The sequence below is a fragment of the Actinia tenebrosa genome, unplaced genomic scaffold (assembly GCF_029948245.1).
Source record: "Actinia tenebrosa isolate PJP-AT-01 unplaced genomic scaffold, QUT_ActTen_1.0 PGA_scaffold2__45_contigs__length_23673736, whole genome shotgun sequence".
NCBI lineage: Eukaryota > Metazoa > Cnidaria > Anthozoa > Actiniaria > Actiniidae > Actinia > Actinia tenebrosa.
The window spans coordinates 4,229,700-4,251,502 of record NW_028292579.1 but is presented as its reverse complement, the minus strand read 5'-3'; the positions used below and the strand labels follow the sequence as shown (position 1 = coordinate 4,251,502).

The 21,803-nt window shown below is 36.8% G+C and overlaps 1 protein-coding gene and 1 long non-coding RNA gene across 3 annotated transcripts; one reads left to right on the top strand and one right to left on the bottom strand.

Moving 5' to 3' along the window:
- Nucleotides 1–108: 108 nt before the first annotated feature.
- Nucleotides 109–17,920, top strand: LOC116289814 (serine/threonine-protein phosphatase 4 regulatory subunit 1). 2 transcript variants are annotated; one of them, XM_031696746.2, is made up of 21 exons: nt 109–124; nt 193–246; nt 379–493; nt 602–705; nt 3,916–4,116; nt 4,573–4,658; nt 5,233–5,337; nt 6,120–6,185; nt 6,290–6,340; nt 6,573–6,680; nt 7,076–7,266; nt 8,128–8,803; nt 8,954–9,139; nt 10,143–10,262; nt 10,527–10,568; nt 10,949–11,049; nt 11,658–11,778; nt 13,014–13,129; nt 14,135–14,295; nt 14,751–15,324; nt 15,440–17,920. In XM_031696746.2, the coding sequence occupies exons 1-20, from the start codon at nt 118–120 to the stop codon at nt 15,320–15,322; spliced, it is 3,183 nt and encodes a 1,060-aa protein (XP_031552606.2). In that variant the 5' UTR covers nt 109–117; the 3' UTR covers nt 15,323–15,324; nt 15,440–17,920. The 2 variants fall into 2 exon arrangements, with proteins under 2 accessions (XP_031552606.2, XP_031552605.2); XM_031696745.2 differs by having other exon boundaries at nt 376–493.
- A 970-nt stretch (nt 17,921–18,890) lies between these two features.
- LOC116289823 (uncharacterized) lies at nt 18,891–20,351 on the bottom strand. Its single transcript, XR_004196377.2, has 2 exons — nt 20,153–20,351; nt 18,891–19,189 (listed from the first exon to the last, which is right to left on the bottom strand). It is a non-coding gene; the product is annotated as an uncharacterized LOC116289823 (long non-coding RNA).
- Between the last annotated feature and the right edge of the window lie 1,452 nt (nt 20,352–21,803).

Below are 21,803 nucleotides of genomic sequence, written 5' to 3'. Positions count from 1 at the left end.
ATAAATGTTGAGACTGCGGTCAGCCACCCACAGCCCTCCCCCGTTGGGAAAAGAGTTACGACACTTGTTCAGGAATTTAGATCACGTGACCCACTCCTGTCTGTTGCAACTTCCAAGATGGCGGGTAGGTTCCAAACTTGGCTTTGAAATTATGCGCTCTTTCACTCTCGTCTAACTCACTTTCTTTTTCAGATATAGGATTTTTAGTAGAGGATATCGACGATACAGAAGAAGACCAAGACGACGGTATGATTTTTGTGTCATTTGTCGATTCACAAGATGTTTTTTCAGTCGTTTAAAGTTTCGCTTGTTTGTCGAGAGTTCGGCGAAACGTCCAAACGACTTGTTCAAATTTGAATCTTTCTTCGATCACAGAAGGATGCGAGATGGAGCAAGATGATCCTTCAATACTCGACCAAATAACCCCAGAGGAGCTGCTCAGTCCTATCATACGGATGGAAAAATACATGCACAGTGATGTGATATTTAATAGGTAAAAAAAGTCTAGCAATATTTGTACGACCCCTACACGTGGATGCACTGGACAAATTCCATGTAAAATTTCACCGGATTTTCGGACTTTTTTCCAATCTCCCTTTAGGCAAATGGCTGCAAGGTATACAAGAGAAGCTCTTAATGCTTGTCGTTCTAAAGAAGACGTCTACCACGTTTTACGGCTCGTAGTTCGTCTCTCAGAAGACATTGGTAAGTATTCCTATTGCTCCTACTTGCACATCGACAAAGTAGCCTTGTATTTATTCTTGTAATCTAACTTCTTATTCAAAAATTTACTTAATATTAGTTTATGTGCTTACTCTTGCCATTAACTTCAGACTCTATACGGTTTCTACAGTATTTTCTAAGCAGACACATCTTATATAATCATTTTTTACGAAATACCAAATCAAATTATTAATAGTTCGTTCCCCATTCCATACTTCAACACCTCAACCTTAAATTTTATTTAATGTTTTTACCACATAAAACGTTTTCCCTATGGTATTTTAAAAACTTGTACTTAAATACTTCAAGTGTGCGCTGATTTTTTCAACTTCAGCTAAAAAAGCGAGTTTTACAAGATTAATTAAGTATTTTCGATAAAACGATTTATCGATATGAAAATATTTGATTAAGTAATCCCATAAATTGCACTTATATGTATATATCAGCAATATTCATTTTTTTAATATCAGCTCACAACTAACTTGCTATTTCCGGGTTAAAATAGACAACAAAGATTTCAATTTTCTGATGTGTCAAAATTTATTCAGCAAATAAAACATGAAAAATTTGTTACATAATTTTTGTATTATCGATCTAGTAGTTCATTTTACACATAGCTCATTTTCCTAGTTTCAGGTCATTCTTTTTCATTTTTTTCCTGTACTCTGAATAAGTAAATTTTGAAATTAGCTTTAAAACTATTTACTTTATTTTTAATACATTGGTTTTAGAAAGCTATCGTATTTTTTTTGATAATCTAGCCACCTGCAAGTAGTTTAATACTTCATTTGGACATGTATTACCATGGACAATCCTTATTCATACCATTGATCTATTTAACGGTTTGTTTAGAAACACCTACATAAGAGTTGATTTTTCTTCTATCAGCTCAAACAAATTAGCCAATCAGCACATATTTTGTTCGTTGCTCAATATTTCCAAGTTCCAGGTTTTCGGCTTGATAAATAACAGTTTTTGCTCAAAAACAAAACTAATCCTGGAAAGATTCATTGAATATTCTTTCCAAATGAGCATATTTCCTCATTGTTGGTGGAATATTATTTTATTTCGATAAGAGATGATAGAAAATACTTGGAAATTTTTGGTGTGACTAACAATGCATTACTTGCATAGATTCCAAATCACCTGGTATGCATATAGCTGTACAAACAACTTCGTATAATTTTTTTTTTTTATCCATTAAATTCAAATTTTATTGGTATCCTGGAATAACCTCTGGGCTGATCGAAGTGAGGGCACAGCTATAACTTACAGATGAAATTGAAATTTAGCATGTTGGGTTATAATAGAGGGACGAAAACTGGAGAAGGCAGAGAAAAAACCCTCATAGCAAAGGAAAAAGCCAACAAACTGTAATCATATGTGATGCCAAGTTGGTTGCATGCATGTGACCACTAGATTTTGCATAATGTGTTTACTCACTGTATATATGATACATTTTCTCACCATGCCTTTTCTCCACCTAAAAGTAAATGCTAGTTATACACTGTAAAATGGTATTGCCATACATTGAAATATCTAATAAGACACTTGTTTCCTTTATAAACTATACTGCCTGTAGGCTTGTTCTTGTATACAAGAAAACACTAGTGGGTCGCTACAAGAAAGCATTGTATAACATTGTATCCCACACCATTGAAAATACACCTGGGCAGCATGCTCAATGGGAAAAAACAATGGAATACCACCAAACATACGACAGCTTTCTTGCATTCTGATTGGCTGTTTTTTCTAATAGGGTGCTGGCAAAAACTTGTTGTGGGTAGTGTGTCAAATTCTTTAGCAGGGAAGTCAACTTGCAATGGGTATCATTTCATCAGGGGCACTGATCCAAGGTTGACAATGTAACCCTTGGGTCATTTTTGAAAACTATAAACAGACACTTTCCTTTTTTTCCAACTTTGCCTTTCCTATATATAACACTGTTGGATAGATACACAAGTCTCTTTAAGGTGAGATTTTCTCACCTTTTGTTGTTGAACATAATCAGTGGTTTATAATAGCACAGCACACTGATTCTAAAAATAGCTTAAAGATTCGGACAAACATTGCATTCTGTTTAACCGCTATGAGGATTATACGAGCCGATTTTATTATTTTTACTCAAAGTTACAATAATAACCCATGTAAACTAAGATCAACTGTGATCGTCTGAAAATTATCTGCTGAAAGTAAAATTGTAAGTTTGTTAGTCCGAATTTCACCTTTCGTTGTCTTCGTTTTTATGACGTCACGGTTGCGCTGCGCTATTAATGTACTACTACTAAATATGTATTGTTGTATGTACTTACGATTACAATGTTACACTGTAGTAATAAGCATACTTTATATTTCAACCATATTTGAAAGTGACAGCTTACTAATACAAAGTTCCATAAACTATAATATGGATTTTTATTATATTTTTTTTTACTTTTCACACAACCCCCATAAATAATGTATGATATGTACTATATGTACAATATACCTTCTCTTATGCTAAATAAAACCACTATCATCATTAGAACTATTATCCCTGTGATGTGCCCTAAAGAATTTGTACAGCTATGAAGTGAGCTAAAAACGTTATACACAAGTTTCTATAGGGTTTAGAATTGCTGTCATAGACGACTTTCATAACTCAGTTTTTTCAAATAGAGAAAATGAAGCCTTTTTACCAGAAACTATTAATGCTATCTGAGAAAATACTTCATGAAAACTATTTCCAGAAAATTGTGTAGAATTTGACTGCATACCAAAGAAGTTATGAAAGAATGAAAATAGAGAGTTTTGTATGTATTTATCACTGGAAGCCTTGGTGGCCTCGTTTTGGTGCATTTTCAAAACTTCAAATGCTCACATCTTGTAAAGGATTTATTAATTTAAGTAGAAACTCATCACACGCCTTATCTAAATCAACAAGAACAATGATTTAAAAGGGTTTTCACTCCAAAAACATTGATTTTTAATGTTTATGCAAATTATCAGCAGCCAGTTATGAAAGTCTTGTATTTTATGTATATTTTCACTATTAGTGGAACTTGAGGCTTCCTTGTCTAATTTCTTAGTGCGCAAACATTTTGTTCATCATGAGAATAAATGTGAACCAGTTTTTAGCCTTTTTCACATTGTTTAGGCTTAAGTTTGAGTCAAAACAAGTTCTGCAACTGTTTTATGATTGCTATTTTTCAGAACCCTGTGTAAGAGTAGAGCTTATGGAACAGATACCTCATGTGGCATTGTATTGTTATGAACACTTCTCATTGATGGAAGCAGTACCTCAATACATTCTCTATGTCATACTGAGATATCTTATGGATTCAAATAATCAAGTCCGAAAAACAAGCCAGCATGTGCTCCTTGAGCTACTCAAGCATGAATTAGTGGAGAGAGGTATGTTTGTGTATTATAGAAATGCTCAGATTCTTTCAGGTTCTTTCTTTCTTTCTTTCTTTCTTTCTTGTGGCAAAAGTGTTCTTTTATTTCAGACCATTTTTCATTCCCTAGAGTATGATTAATTTGTATAATGATTGCACATTTGAAGAAGTCAAAAAGCAAATGTTATTCTCAAGAGATGATCTAAAACGGGAAAACAATCCAAAGGGTTTAAATTTTAGCCAGTCATTCCCTTGTCAAGATTAAAACCAAATTATATTTAGCTCAGAAATACCTTGTTTCTGGCTCAGCATTACTGGTCAAAATGAGGCAAAAATTTCACAGAAAAAATTCCCAATGTAGCCAGACATTGTCTAATGACCTGCTGTTGTCTTAAGTCCTTACATGTAAGCTAATCCAAGCTAAAAAAAAGTCCATTATAGAGCATTACTTATATATTTTCCTTTATGTCAGCTGATGTTGAAGATCAGATTTGCCCAGTGCTGATGCAGTTGACAGCTGGTGACAGCAGTGATGATTACCGCTCTGAAGCTGTGACAGTAAGTACATCATCAGAACAAAATGATCAGTGCATGCTTAATAGAAATAGCTCAAGAATGAGCATTTCACCTGATATCTAGACAAAACAAGGTACATTTAAGTTTTATTTTAAGTTAGTTTTTTCTTCTTTTGTGTGTGTGTGTGTGTTTGTACTCCACATCCAAATGTGTAAATCTTTTATTAAGTGAACTCCCTAGATGAGCTTGAATGAGAGCTCTTGGAGTAAACTTAAAGAATTTATATGTTTAAATAAAAGTAATTTAAAAAAATCTCCCCCAAGATAGTGTTTTTTATTTCATTTATTTTATTATTATTTTCGTTTGTTTGTTCATGAGTTGAGCGTTGTGTGATAAGATTATTAAATGTAGTGGTAGTGCGTGTGAGCAAAAAGTGTCCCCAGTTAGTGCGAAAGCGCTAGAATGACTAGACACTTGACATTTGTTATTTGATTGAAGGTTGTTGAAATGCTAGTCTGAGAACAAGATATTAAACTTTGGGGGTCACACTTCAACAATAATGGTAGTAAATGATTTTAACCATTATTTTTACATTGCTGTGCTCTTCTCCTTGTAGCTCATGAGCAAGATGGCTCCCCTTGTTGGTCCAGATATAACTGAGAGATATTTTGTCCAGAGGTTTGAAACACTGTGCTGTGACACACTATTCCATGTCAGAAAGGTATGAACTAGCCTTAACTGTCATAACACAAAATTAAACCAATTAACAAGTAAAATTTATCAATGTTTTCAAATTGTGACTTGCAAGGTTGTACAGTATTTTTTTCATTGTTTGCACATTGATTATTCACCAGGAAAAACCAGGAAGATATTTCTTTATCCACCCTGACTATAAGCTCATTATGAGACCCCAATGCACCACCGTCGATTGCATGTTGGTGCCATTTAACAAAATATTTCTCATTAGCATCCATTGTTAACGGCACCACAATGGCCACCATGTTTTTGTCTTTTGACTCTCTTGAAAATGCTTGCAATCCATCAACAGTTTTTGTCTTTTGACTCTCTTGAAAATGCTTGCAACCCATCAATAGTGACCCTTTTTTTCATTTTTCATCCATTCACTCTGGCTTATACTGGTAGTCATCTTCCTTACTTTAATATTTATAAGTTGTAGTGGCAAACTTGACCAGCATCGATTAAAACTGACACCCCATCATTTTTATTAATTTTTGTTTTGTTTTTGAGGAACAAGCCTAACCATATTATGTTTCTTAATAATAATAATAATAATAATAATAATAATAATAATCTTTTTATTTATACTCGGATTTGAGAGTAGCAGACTGCTAATATCTCCTAGTTCACTCACACGCACCACCACAACATTCAAATATTTTATACACACAACTCTCAACTGACATGTCGATTTTTTCTTATGCACGCAGAAGTCTCAAAAATGCTATTGTTTTCAAGTTTTCAATTTTGTATCCTTATCACCAGGTTTGCGCTTCAACATTTGGTGAAATTTGCAATGTGGTTGGACCAGAATTAACAACTGATAGATTGGTAAGAATGCAATACTAACTTGATGTAGTACTTGGTAATATTCTTTCCAACTGTTTGAAAAGTTTGTTGTTAAAGAAAGTTCTTTATTGTCTTCTCATCATTAGTTGCCAGTATTCTTCCGCCTTTGTCAAGATGGTGTCTGGGGAGTAAGAAAGGTAAAATTGCTTATTGTCACTCTAAAAGTACTATGTACAGTATTATAATCCTGCAAAGTAGACCAATCATAATGTAGAATGAAAACAAAGCATTCATTACTTGAGCTCAAGCCAATCAGAAGTGAGCAGTAAAGCCAAGATCTCACAAATACTTACATTGCATCAAAAACTGCTGCCACCACCTGTGCTTCCCTTAAAAATATCGATCTGATCGTTTGTTCTTGATTTTTAGTCCTGTGCTGAGTCATTCATGAGTGTTTCATCAGCTTGTCCCAGTGATGTCAGAACAACAGATCTAGCTGATGTGTTTGTTAACCTTCTTAATGATAAGTCTAGATGGGTAAGTTGATGTTTGTGTGGATACAATGATACAGCTATTAGGCGTACACCCTTTATTAGAGACACTTTCGGAGGTTCCAGACTTTCATGTCCATAAATTGACAATAAAATAAACCTCTCTTCATCAGACACCTCTATAAAGTGGGTACCACGTGAAGGTGTCTGTATAATACAGCTACCACTTACACTAGAATAACTGGAGGAACAGCTTGGCTTTTCCATTGCTCCATCAACATTGATTACATTATTATAATCATACGATTCTCTACCATTATGCAATACCATTGGTTTCAGTTATCAGTGACTGTGGGGGGATGGGGGGAGTAGGAATGGCTAGTTTTACTCCATCGTTAGTTAATAAAATTGTTCTAATGAAGTACTTTCTACCATTTCAAGGTCCAGATGGCAGCCTACCAGAATCTTGGCCCATTCATATCAACGTTTGCCGACCCAAGCACAAGTGGTTTTTATATTGACGAAAATGGAGCTCTTTGTCCTGTGCCAAAGAGTGAAGAACATGATGATGGTGTTGTCTCTCCTACTCACACTGAAGCTGAATCTACTGAAAATACTACCACAACAGAAGGGTAAACATTGTCATTATTCTCCCACATTAAAATTACAGATAGCTGCATAATTTAGGGTGATCGGGAATGGTAGTCTTTAATCCAGTTTATTGGAGTAATTTTACTTAGCTTTAAATGCAATGCCACCCACCCTTCACTACAGTACATTTTATATTTCTCAAATGTTGATTTAGTCAAATTAAGAGTCAGGGTGAACCGTTGTTGAACTCCATTTTCGGCTGCGTCAGTCTCTTTACTTGGTTCACTGACGTTCCAAGCAGCTAACAGGTCCAATATTTAGCCATGGGTCCTTAAATGAAGATTAAGATGACTCTTAAATATGTCACCCCTAATTCAAAGCTTTCAGTATCGATTCTAAATAAAGTGAATAGAGTGAATGTTACACTTGAATTGAGTGGTGATCTTCAAGTCATCAAGGCATATACTTACAATTTAATGACTGTGATGACAAATTAGGCATTTGAGTGTATTTGCGACTACATGTAGTAATACTATAAGCACTGGCCAATACATGTATGAGAAACCCAAAACATTTTATAAAGTGATACATGTATGAAGTCCTTATTGTTGGCTCTAGTGCCACACAGACTGGAGATGATGATGATGAAACCATAAGTAAAATAATGATGCTTTTGAAAAACGGTTTGTGTGAACCAGGTAAATTTGTACATTAAATGAAGTCTAACCTGCAATGAAACCTGCAGCAAGGAGGTATCCATAGCAACATAGTCACAGGTCAACTCCTGGCACCTTGCACACAGATTAGTCTCAAAAGGGAACTTAGATAAAAGCCTTCCTACTGTACCTTAAATAGGCTATTCTTAGAAACAAATTAGATATTTCTGCATTGTTTTCCTGTAGTGATGATAAAGAGAAGGAAGGTGCTGGAAGAGAAAGAGGCTCATCACCTGAAGCTAAAACAACTGACTCTGGCTACGTCTCACCTCCTGAACTACCACTCCATACAGAACAAGAACAAACCTCCAGTCCCACAAAAGACCTAACACAACACTGCTGTATTCGAGAATCAGAGAAATGCAACAAATGTCCTACAACGGATCTTGATGATGACGTTGATGAACAATATTTTAACTCCTTTTTATTCTGGAGGGAACCACTTCCGCAGGTGGAATTTGAACTTGGTTCTTTAAATTCTGTCGATAAAAATAAAGTTGGTAACAGCAGCAAGTCTGACAAGGAAGATGAAAGTAAATCTGATTCAAATAGATTGGAAAATAATGAAAATAAATCCCACGAATTGGAAACAAATGAGAAAGAAGAAGATGGAAAGGAGAAGGAGGATGGTACCAAGGTAGTGGGAGAAGAAGATCGGACGCCTACAAACAGCCCTCGGTTAGCTTTCAATAGAAATGATGAACATGACAGTGATGAAGATGATGCTCATTTGTTTTCACTCGCTGATGATGGACATGACGAGTTTGATTTTGATGATTATCGAGATATGAATCTTCAACGTACTACATCATTTGAAGAGGAAATGCTGTTAACTGACCATCTGACCAATAACCACCCTCAGGTATTGACAGCTTGCCAAACTCAAGACAGCGGCACTAGTTCACAATATTTTGTGGGTCATCCGTTAGACTGACCTCGATAAGGCTCTAACTCTTTGAATATTGAATTGAATTTGAATATTAATATATTAAATATCTTTTTGTTTTTTTAGAATGTGATACCGCAGGCTCTTCTTGATCACTATATTTCAATGACAGAGCCATCTAAAGCGCAGACCATTGACACAGAGATCACTAGACATTGTGCTTTCAGCTTCCCTGCTGTCACACTAACACTTGGGAGACACAACTGGCCCTGTTTACGTGACACTTATGAGTATTTATCATCTGATATGCAGGTACGATTATGTGAATCATTCCCTTGTTATAGACCTCTTTACTCAATTCACATGTGACGACCGTAGGGCTCAAACCAGTGACCCAACCCATTGGACTCACAGTGGTAAAAGATGATGCGTTAGCCGCAAATGCCACCCATGCTACCCACTGGTCATTCCCTAGAATATCATTTCTTTGCTTAATGGTTTTGCATGAGAAGACACATGGTCTTAAATGGGAAAATATGCCAGATACATGTATGAGGCTTCATACCATATGTTTACAAAAATCTGAAATAAAAGCTGAACTAAGTCAGGGCAAAAACTGACTGGGAATTTAACATTCATGGTTTTGCAAATGGGAGGAAAACTGGAGATCCCAGAAAGAAACCTATGAATAGACATCACATAGCACATGAGTTTTCAATTCTCAGGAGATTAAAATTGTTTTGTTTTGTCCTCCAAATTGAGCTCCTTTGATGTCACATGCAAGGGGCCTTTCAAGGGAAAGATCCAACAAACTCTCTTCAGTTCAATTTGGAGGACATAACAATAGGTTTCTAAATCTCAGGTTGAAATTCTTTTTTTATTTTGTCCTCCAAATTGAGCTCCTTTGGTGTCACATGCAGGGGATCTATCAAGGGAAAGATCCAACAAGCTCTCTTAAAACTGAGTCTAGGAAAATGAATCATAATTTATTGCATTAAGACTAGGCCACCCTTGGAGTTTTGATATTAGCTTGGTTAACATGTTTGGCACTGACATTTTCTGTGTGATCATGTTCTATCTTTTAGTCACAAATCCTTTCCCTTTAGTATTATTTTTTATTTCTTTACTAACTAATAAACCTTTAGGGAATGAGACAGGATCTAAAATGCGAAAACGATCTTTAGGTTTATTGATTTAAAGTATTGCATCCTCCTCCTCCTCCTCCTAAGCCTGTACACCCCTCGTGGGGTATAGGCCATCAACAACACAGTATTGCATGGTTCACAAAAACTAACCATACCTTTCTTATTGGTAGTGGAAGGTGAGAAGAACTCTAGCATTTTCAATTCATGTGCTGGCTAAAGTTCTGGGAGAAGAAATGACTAGAATAGAACTTGTTCCAATTTTCAACAGCTTTTTAAAAGATTTGGATGAGGTATGTTATCACCTGAGACTATTCAAGTTATCCTGGGTCTGGTTGTACGAAGAGTGGATAGCGCTATCCAATGGATACTGTAAAACCTTATCCAATAGATAAGTTGATCCTGTTGTCCAATAAATTTATCCACTGGATAAGAATGATTTATCTATTGGATAGCTCTATCCACCCTTCCTACAACTGGGCCATTATGTGCCAATTAAATGTTCTGTCAACCAACCCAAGACCCATGTGTGTGATGATGTTTCTTGAAAATTGCAGGTCAGAATAGGAGTCTTGAAGCATTTGGCAGATTTTATAGAGGTAAGATACCCTCTGTTTTCTTTTACCAATCTATTATCATTGATCTTTAGAATAGAATAGAATAGAAGGTATTTTAAGAAGTTCTATTCTATTCCTATTCTATTCCTATTCCTATTCTATTCCATTCCTATTACTATTCTATTCCTATTCCTATTCCTATTCTATTCTATTCTATTCCATTCCACAGTGAACATTGTGCATTGTAGTCAGGCTTTGGTAGAAACGTTTTTTCTTTATCATGCATTATGTATGTTGTATATACCAAAGCTAGACCAGAATGGTCCTAATTTTTTTAACTCCAGAAAAGGCCAATACTAGCAGCATTTTTCTTCTTTAACATAATTGACATAAACTGATTATTTTGTTCTTTTTACTTGCAGCTCTTACCTGTTGATAATCGTTTGGATTATTTACCAGTACTAGTTGACTTCCTAACAACTGATAACAATAGGAATTGGAGATTTAGACATGAGCTAGCAGAGTATGTATAATATCAATTAGAATATACCAATATACCAACCTGTGTACTTGCTAAGAACGAACACGGTCATTGGTTTATTAGAGGTGAATATTGTACGACATTTATCTCTGAATCTCGGAATATTGAGTTGGCAACAAAATGGCATCTGCTGGCAATCGTTTTGCTACAATTTCCGATGAGGAAATTGAAAAAATGAAAGTAAATGCCATTCCTATCAATACTAAAAAGGCAAAGTTTTGTGTGAATTTGTCACCCAAACTGAGAGTTTCTGTTTGTTTGCTTTTATTGAATTATTGTATATGAAAATAAGTTACTCTGTACACAAGTTGGTATATGCTAAAACAATTATTGGCCTCAGGCTTAGTGAATATGGAGAATATTTACTTCGCCTTTGGCGATAAATTGCTAACTAGTCTACTGTCTTATTTAAGCCAGTCTCCCTTTACTTCTCACCAGCCATGTTAGTTGACTTGACCAAGAGATTTAGTCTTAATCTCTTTGATTATGTCATCCAACATGGCAGCCATGTTTTTTTATTCTCATAGGAAGGAAAGCACACTAATAGTTTTGTATCGCATGATAACTGATATTAATATTTGTGTATCTAGACAACTAATGCGGATCTCAAGGTTCTACAATGCCTCATGTATACAACAATTCATATGTCCAATAGCCATTACACTGGCTACTGATCGTGTGGCTGATGTCAGGACTATAGCTTTTAAATTGGTAAGTCTTTTATTATTTACAGACTAGAGCAAGCCATCTCTTAAAATATCAGTTATCTTTTGTGCTGTGTCTGGTTTAATGCACGTCATTGGTTCAGTGCCACGACCATGCCAATCGTACTGTGAATTATCATGTGACCCGTAGGGTCCTGCTCGCGCGCTCTAATAAAACCATTACAAAAAGTCACGTGATGGGGGCCGGAAGGGTTGACGTAAGCGGGCCGGGAAAATCCGTCCGGCCCTGCTCGAATCCGCGCGCTTTCTTTTTTTTAATTATTTTTATTTTCGTGAGGGTCATATGATAAAATGCTCATTGACTGAGATAGGTCGGGCCGTACGGGAAAATATTTGGCTCTCGGTCATTTGTACGGCATCACCTCGAGCTAAATATTTTCCCGTACGGCCCTCCCACTCAGTCAATAAGTACGTAGTCTTTTCTAAACATTATCTTGCATAGATGTACAAGATGTACAAAGTGTTTTTATTATAATAATATACGCCAAATCGAAATATGGCGACCAACTTTTGAATAACTATTGTTTAGCGCTGACTAGCCTCATACATGTGAAAACGCTTTTATGTTTCCATGTGAACACGAGGTTAGTCAGCCCATATTCCGATTCGGTGTATACAGATTCACTTTTTTAGTATTTAGGAGACAGTATCGTGTCTCCTTTTAAAGTAGTCCACATTACGAAAGCTCATGTTAGATATATTCCCATATACACTCAATTGAAGAATCGTTGTCGGGTCCAGAAACATACAACATAAAAGCTGAGAAATGACACATGGGAAATGACATAATTATATTAAAAGGTATTCATTTTTGCGCCATCCATGCAGTAGGTTTATATCTAGAATGCCAAACGCGTATTAAAAACAGTGGATGATGCCACGGGTCTCCGGTCACAGCATGCATCTAATTAACGTACTTTCCATGTGCCATTTCGGTCTCAGCTTCTATGTTCTATGTTTCTGAACCCGACAACGATTCTTCAATTGAGTGTATGCACCCTAGTTCACAATGTGTATGAGAATATATATGAAATATATACAGTATTTGTACTGCGGTCGTAGTGTAGATCCCATTCAAGACTCAGGATTTTTTCTGAGTCTTTCAATTTGCAGCTGCATAAGTTGCTTGATATACTGCGAGGATCAGCTCAATTTGATACTAGTTCACGATATTATACATTCTTCTCTGTGGAGTAAAATCGATGTCATGTTTTGTTTCAGATTGGAATCTTACTCCGTCGTCTTCACAGTGCTGAAGATGATGGTCCGTCTCGGAAGTTTGTATCTGATATAATTGTGAAGTTTGCAAACAGTCAACAGTGGACAAGAAGACAAGCGTAAGTTGCTTAGTATACTAGGAAACGCAATCTTACTAATATAATTTAACTACTCTTATAAAGGACAACATTACGCGAAAGCCGTTTGAAATACCTTGAGTTTCTTATTCCTAGTATGAAACTGATTTATTACTGAAGATAACGTGCCGTATAATGGAATGGAATGGGAAGAGTATTAGGATGTGATAGGTTGGTGTCGGGTGTTATGTTGTAGTAGGTAATGTGGTGGTGGTTGGTAATGTGGTATCGTCTATTTGGTTTGATGTGGTGCTGTGTGATGTTGTAGTAGGTAATGTGGTGGTGGTTGGTAATGTGGTATTGTCTATTTGGTTTGATGTGGTGCTGTGTGATGTTGTAGTAGGTAATGTGGTGGTGGTTGGTAATGTGGTGGTGGTTGGTAATGTGGTGGTGGTTGGTAATGTGGTGGTGGTTGGTAATGTGGTGGTGGTTGGTAATGTGGTGGTGGTTGGTAATGTGGTAGTGGTTGGTAATGTGGTATCGTCTATTTGGTTTGATGTGGTGGTGGTGGTTGGTAATGCGGTATCGTTTATTTGGTTTGATGTGGTGCTGTGTGGTGTTTATTTGATTTATTTTAAAGAGCAGTTTTTGCATAACTAAAAAGCAAAGTGCCGTAAGCGTGCCGTGCCTTACCGCGACCGTGATGTTTTCTAGTATTTTTTTTGGCTAATTTTTTTCTCGCGCATTGTGATTGGTCTGGCAGTTCCCTGATATTGGCGTGACTGTGTCCGCGCCGTGTTCATACCGTGTTTCGGGTATTTGATTGGATGGAGTTTAAATACTCGCGCAATGTGATTGGTCTGGCGTATGCCTTCCTATGTCACGAGCGTGATCGTGCCGTGAGCTTTTCACATTCATACGAAAAATGCTCTTTGGTATTTCGTGTGGTGTGGTAATACATTGGTTTGATGCGATTTTCGTGCATAGAAGACTTCAACTTTCTTTACTGGATTTTCCATTAATTACACCCTCTTTACTGTTCCGTAGTTACGCACAGCTATGCCATACTCTTCTAGAAGACAATGCCGAAAGTGGAATTCATTTTTGCAAAGAGTTTCTACCGAATCTATTGCACCTTTTATCAGATAGGATTCCTAACGTTAGACTAAGCGTTGCTAGAACTCTTACCAAAAATATACTTCACTGTGGTAAGTTTATACATTTGGGAATAAATGATCGTTAGTAGATATGAAGTGCCGGTTCTGCATCAGGTGCCACCGGTTTGAACCGGTGCTTCATATCTACTATCGTTATTGATTTTTTGATATACTCTAACCACAAAAAGGTTTGGGTTTATTATTTGTCTAGGTTCTTCTTTTCCTGGTTAGTGACCAGTTTTCTTTACAATCCTTTCCTCATTTAGCGTCGCGCTAATCAAGACAAGGCTTCAATCAAATATATTGTACATGGCAAACTACTCTAACAATATATTTGATTGACGGTAGGCTATTGCCTGATTTCCCTGTCGCGACTGTTGTCTCGATTAGCGCGAAAACGATCATAACAACTGCGCACTTTTACTAATTAGATATGGAAAGAAGTTAGATCGGTCTCTGTAAAATACACTCTCTTTTAACTTGGGTCTCCTACTCTCCTACTCTAGAATACTTCAGCACCCCTGAGTGTAAGGAAAGAGACATATTAGAGGATGCGCTCCAGAAACTACAAATAGACACTGACAGAGACGTCAGATACTTTGCCGGGGCGCCAGATACCTCTGAAGAGCCAAGTGACGATAGAGGTGATGGTGCTGAGTATATCTCGGATGATAATGAAAATAGTGATAAACCTGATGAAAATAGTGATGAAAATGGTGATGATAACAGCAAGGACACTGGTAAATACGAGAGCAATACTGTCCAAGCTGAAGAGAAAATAAGTGATGACGATGATGATGTAGAGCAAGACACAGTTGAACAAGAAGGCAAAGAACCCTCACCTGCTGGGGAAGAAGACTCGGAAAACAGAGTCAAAGAATCTATACAGAGCGAAGAGGAAACAGCTGACGAAGAAGCTCTGAAACCTAACGTGACGTCATCAGAGACTGATGACGTCACCAGTGATGACGTAACAGGGGAACAACAGGAGAAAGAGTCTTCTGAGTCTGCGTCTGATGACGTCGATCAGGGACCAGCTCCTGATGAACCACAGACGGGTTCTCTTAACAATGAATAGAGGTAATGGTGTCGATGTGGTGTATTGCTTTGACACCCCTCCCCTCCCCTTCCCCCGTGAGGTTGTTCACAGGGTAGTTTTAACAGTAAAGACTTGATTATGTTTTTCTTTTTTTAGCATTCGTATTGCTGGCTAGCTTGTAATTTTAAATTCCTTTTTCAAACGATGAACATCAAATGAGATACAAGAAATCGAAAAATTCTTCAGATCAATGAAAAGAGCTATCACTTTGGAATAGCATGCCAATCAGTGACAAGATTGGGATAAGGTGTCCAGTACTTAGCAAGAGTTGGACAACTGGCCTATCATTGGATGGATGGGACGAGCCATCCAATCGTTATCAAGAATGGTACTAAAACCATGTACAGAGAAACTTTTCAATACCTGATATGAACTGGTCCAAGTTCCAAGCAATCAATAAGGGGTGAAAAATTTCGCATCGTTTACTAGCAAGAATTGATTAGAGCATCCACTCATTGACCAAACTAACCAATATGATAAATCACTGACCAAATTGTGAGAATGGAGCAAAACAGTAAGCCCCCTAGTAATGAAGATTGTATGTCCTTATACAAGTTGGATCAGCAAGTAACCAGTCATTGATAAGGATTGGACATTCTTGTCATCCAACTGTTGGCAAGAACTGGGCGTGCCCAATCACTGGCAAGAAGTGGACAAACTATCCAATCACAAATAAGTGTCAAATGATTCAAGCAATCATGAACGATGTATCATTTCAGCATACAGCTGGGCTGTGTTGCAATTGATTACCAGTACACGAAGTGCTAACATAGTATTCGTATTTACAAATCACCCTCGCCTGGTTTAGGGATTAAGATGATAATTTCCAAGCGTCACTTTGTCAATTTCGAAATTGTTGTGAATAGCAATTTCAGTGTTCTATTAATGAAGATATATATAACATTTCTTACAATCGCCAACGGGACATGTGTCTACCAAATGAGCTATGATTTTTTTGTGTTGAATATTTGCATTCGGGAAACGGGAACGAGTATAATTTTAGTGTTTTGGCAGACTTATCTAAATATATTGTATATATATCTATTATATATGCATTTTTATGCGATGCTATTTGATAACGCACAGTTAAATATATGATCAGCATGTATTTTTTGGCTTCTAAAAGAATCGAAAACAATAAGTCTATCTATTTGAGAATTATTTTTTGAGACAAATCCTCTACTAACTATGAGAAGACACTGGCTTACCAAACTTAGGAATCGTAAGGGTAGATACCTCACGTGTAGTCATTGTATGGTCTTCAATAGGCTTTTGCTAGGGTAGAAAATAGATGCATTCTGGTCTTGATTTCTCAGTTGTACCATAAAATTATGGTATTAGGGATTCCTGTGGTAACTCCCCAATGAAGAGTACTTTGGTTTTTTTTATTTTCACTAATGGAAGTAGGTTATTTCCAATATTGAATGATTACTACAAAAATGTCATTTTTTTAAGATCTTCATGTCACATTAAATACCATATTCTATATCGTTTTTCTAGCACAAAATGGAGCCTTTTAGGGATAATCTCACAAATCACTCATCACTAAATCTCAAGGGAATAGGCAGAGTTAGTTCTTTAGATCTATTATATTATTCCAATGTTGCAAACAGGTAACAACGTCGTGTATGTAATAGCGTTGTATTTATAACAGTAAACGTACAAGGTAATCATGTTTCTGTACATACATGAAGTACTACTCGAGGTCATAAATTATTTATGTTAAACGTCTTTAAAATTCTGACTCGATTTTGAAGTTTTTGTCTGATAGTACTTCGTGTATGTAACATACATGTGATTGCCAAATACCATTAGTTTTATGAATGGAGCATTGTTCCCTTCATGACGTTCATAACCAATGACTACCAATATTCAGTGTAAAAGTGTTCACAAGTCAACATCGTGAGTGGTTTTCCTCAGACCGTGAAACAGTTTCGGGTAGTTAGTACAAAATTGTCAGAGACAAAGAAAACCGTGGAACTAGGATCTACTAACCTCTTTTATAACTGCAACAATACAACACACTCTGTGATTGATTACCAGCTTTTTCCGTGCTGCTGCTCCGTATTAAAGCACGCAGGAAGTGTCGTGCTACTCTAAACGCTTCCTTCGTGCTTAGCATCCTCCCTCGTGCACCCAAAACTCGATGGAAGCGAGTTAATTAGTTACCAATCCTTTAGTAGTCTACTAACTATTTCATGGTGTCAGGAAAATCATTCTATAACATAATCTATAGCACTATATGTAACTTCTTATTCTTGTGAGATCTGGTGATGTGTGCTTCACTAGTTTTATTTCATATTTTCAGTATTTTAACAAACCTTTATCTTCGTTGAGTTTTGATTTTTCCATCGCTGCCCATTAAGTACAGTATGGAGATGCTCCACTTGAGTTTGTTGATTCCTGATATTTTTTACAACAAATGATCTTAGTTGTTATCCCAAAGTTTCGTTTTTCGTTTACTTATTTTTGTGTGGGATGATGTTGACTCGTACTGAGCATAATTTTATACCTAAGTGTTGTACATAAGATTAACTTAATGATAAATCAAATAATAAACGTCCGTTAAACAATTTGGATACCTGCGTTGGGGTTGTTTTTCGTGTTCTTTGCATGGAGACTGTAGTTTATGATCAAAATATCAGTAGTAAAGGGAGAAAGAAATACTCGAACACCCCAAAATATAAATTATAGTCACAAGTAATGTGAAATAAGCACATTAGCAACCCTTTGGGCTTCATATGTAGCAATGCTTGATGTTGAGTGTATGACGTCACAGTCCAAAAAATAATCGTAAAAATATACTTTTGTCCTGAATATCGAGAAAACACTTCATACAGTGGTTATTGGACCTTTTAAAGAGTATTCTTAGGAAGTTTCAGCTGAATCCAAGTTTGAGCGATTTAAGAATAAAGAATAGATCGCTCGATTTGTTCCTTCGATATAGCGGCCATGCCTCACAAGAACGCCATTGAACATTGAGAAAAATACATGCATTAAGAGTTCCGCGCTACTGTTCTAAGCGCATGCTCAAGGGATCAAAAGGAGTGATCATCTGTTGTAAAAATTACTTGGTATGTTTGAATTGGTGTTAGCTTGACGCTACTTCGCCTTGAATATTTAATGAAAATGGTGCTTGATAAGACATGCAATTAAAATAAAGCAATTTTTACAACACATGATCCCACTTTTCAGCCCCTTGAGCATGCGCTTAGAGCAGTATCGCGGGAACTGTTGATGTACGTATAACTGTTATTGTAGTTTGAGCCTGCAATTAAATATCTGCCGTACATGCAGGTTCTTCTCTCAAACACGAAAAGAAAAAGTGCCCCAATCGATCAGCGGAAGGGATTTGAATGAAAGCAATTTTTATTCACGCCTTTGTCTCAAGTAAAATAATGCGGGAACTTCAAATTGAATACCAAAAATTATCGTAGATTGAGAAAAGAGTAAGGAAAGAGTTCTTTGTTGCTGATCAAGAGGATCGCAGGCTCTAGAGATAAGTTCCCGCCTTTAAAACAAAGACATGACAGTCAATCGGAGTATGTTTGCTTGAATTATATTCGTTTAATAAGTGACGTCATTCTTGCGCAATACATTATAATAATGGTAACATTCTGCATTTTTTTTGTATCTTTAATTATAACCAAGAGGATATGAACTTATACACTTGACTCATTTTTTTCAAACTAAAACTCGTTTTCGTTCTAACATTCGGTTCATCTAACACTAGTCAATCCTGTTTGGCTCCTAGTTAACACTGGTTTGTTGAGAGTCACGAGAGTGGCCTCCACATCGAGCACGAGCAGCTTCGCAAAAGCCTAAATCATTCAGTGATCTGGTCATCTGTCGAACAAAACGAAAAAGAGCGGTATTAGTCCAGTAGGGTATATTGAATTTGGGGGTTGAGCGATAGACGGTGACAAAGCCTTCAAGGACGTAGAGGGGTAGCCTTCGAGGTGAATGGGGGTTAAAGTTGGTCCAGTATAGACCCATTGCATGTGACGTCAAAGCAGCTCGATCCGGGGACAGAATTCCAATCTCCTGAGTATTGCAACTTATTGTTTTGTCCCCCAGATTGGGTTGCATTCCAAAGTGCTGCAAGGGGTCTATAGGCTACGTTCGATAGGCTTGGACCAGTTCGAATAGGAGATCGGTTCATTCCAAGAATAGTTGAAATGACTTGGACCTTAGTGTTGAGACTGATTCAATGTTTTTTGTACTCGACGAAACCATTCCCGTCTCGGAATGACCTTTTGCCTTTGGTGATGACAACGTTTTTTGAAATAGGTGTATACAGTCTATCTGTATCATAATCAACCTCGACAATCGTTTCGCATCCAACTCAGTTCTGGGTCTTTGGATTATGAATAAAACACTTTTCCAGCTAATACACTTAATCAAAATGCATTAAAACCATAGCCTGAAAATACCCTGAAGAGCTTGAATAGGAGGATAGCAGGGCAAACATTCTTCTTGATGATTCAGCCAACATGGCTGCCGCATCAATGAAGAGGTTCCGTAGCCGCGCAAACTTATTTTCAGATTCAAAAAATTGATGTAACCAATATCACTTTTTTGTTATCCTTTATGCTCAGCGTTGGCTCATTCTTACTGACGACAACTCTCGGCTAGCATTACTCTCAACACTCGCATACAAAACTGGGTTCAAACACTTGACTTTTTCAATCCTCTCTCGTACCTGATGTCAGTCACCACCAACAACATACAGTCTTTCTGGAGACTACTCTCACGTAAAATGACACACTCTATCATTTAACAATGATTGGCTCATTTGCCACGCCTTACCTCCGGTACTTCGTTTCTCTTCCCAGTGACTTCACCAGGATTCATTGAAAACCCATCGCTTCGTTCAGCACAGCTCAGAATCGCAACAAAGCAAAACAGAAGAAAAATAATGTTCTTCATGCTGAAAACTAATGGCGAATCTTGTCGAGTTGTGCTTAGATTATCCTTCACTGCGTAACTGCTATGTTTTGGCTAACCTTGGATTTCTCTCGTCTTTTATTTGTTCGTAGCTGGTTATCTGAATCGGTAGTGACGACTTTCTAAAAGCGGATTAAGAGTCCTTTGTCCAGGTGAAAAGATTGGTGATAGTTAATCGATAAACAGGCGTAAATGCATACTCTTATGAAGTCATGTTAATACATGATTATAAAGAAGTAATCAAAAGAATAAGGGAAAAACGCGCTAAAAACAAGTTAAAGTACAGAACAAATCTCAAATCCGCAAGCGCGCGCGTACGTTAGGTCAAAAACACCTGGGCCCTGTTGTACGAAGCCTGGATAGCGCTAAAAATATTATCCACTGCATAAGGTTTATCCGTCGGATAGTGCTACCCAGGCTTCGTACAACCTGGCCCGGTAAAACTGTATCGCTGTATGACATCACGTTTGTTATGGAACCGGCCGTCACGTGTTATATAACCACTATCAAAGACACACTTATCACCCGTGCTATACCCATATCAACACAATGATCGACGCCACTTGATCCCACCCGGTAAATCACATTAGTCCATTTTACTTCTATCTAAATCTCTAAATCTCTCTTACCTCTAAATGTAGAAAAGGTTTCGCTTAATGCACTCATCAATCCAACCTCAATATAAGATCAAAAATCATCGCTACTTTTTAGAAAAGGTCGTATATAGGTTGTTCAAAACCAATAGTTTTACCATCGTTAACCAATACTTTAATTTTATTTTCCAGCAAGGTCGTGTAGTACTGTGCTTACTATAAACTGTTCCAACCCCTTAGATATAGCGCTGCATATATTCTAGATATTATTAGATATATTCTAGCATATAACCTCAAAAAGAAAAAGAAAAAAAAAATCAAAGGTCGCTCGTGCTTCTTCAGCCAATCAGAGGCCGAATTGTATGGTATCTCATTTTCACTGAATTTCAGCTAGTTTCCAATATGAATCAATTAGTAGACGAGAAATGCAGATCTTTTTATCGCAGCGCCTTTTTTTTTTTTTTTTTTTTTTTTTTGTATATGATGTTTTGTGCCCATTTGCAAGAAATCCATCTTTTCAAACAATTACGTAACATTGGAGTACTTGTTGAATAAATGTTTCTTCAACTGCAAAAAAGGAATTTCCGAGCTTTCAGGCGAGAAATAGATTGCTTTAGAGAAATAAATTGTTTTTGGTTGAATTCAAAAAAAAAAAAAAACAAACAAAAAAAACAACATTGATTTAACTTTGAAACCAACCTGGAAAACAACACTTGACATTAGAGGTAGAATATCGGCTCTTACTAACATCAAGGACCTCAAGTACATCAGTATTGAAGGACTTTGATACCTGCAAAATCTGAACTTAGCGGAGTCACTAGTATGCCGACACCAGCATGCATGGTCATCGGGTCTGGTACCTTCGGTAGTATCATAGGTTTAAGTTCTACTCTTTCAAAGACTTAAAAGTGTCGTTTCAA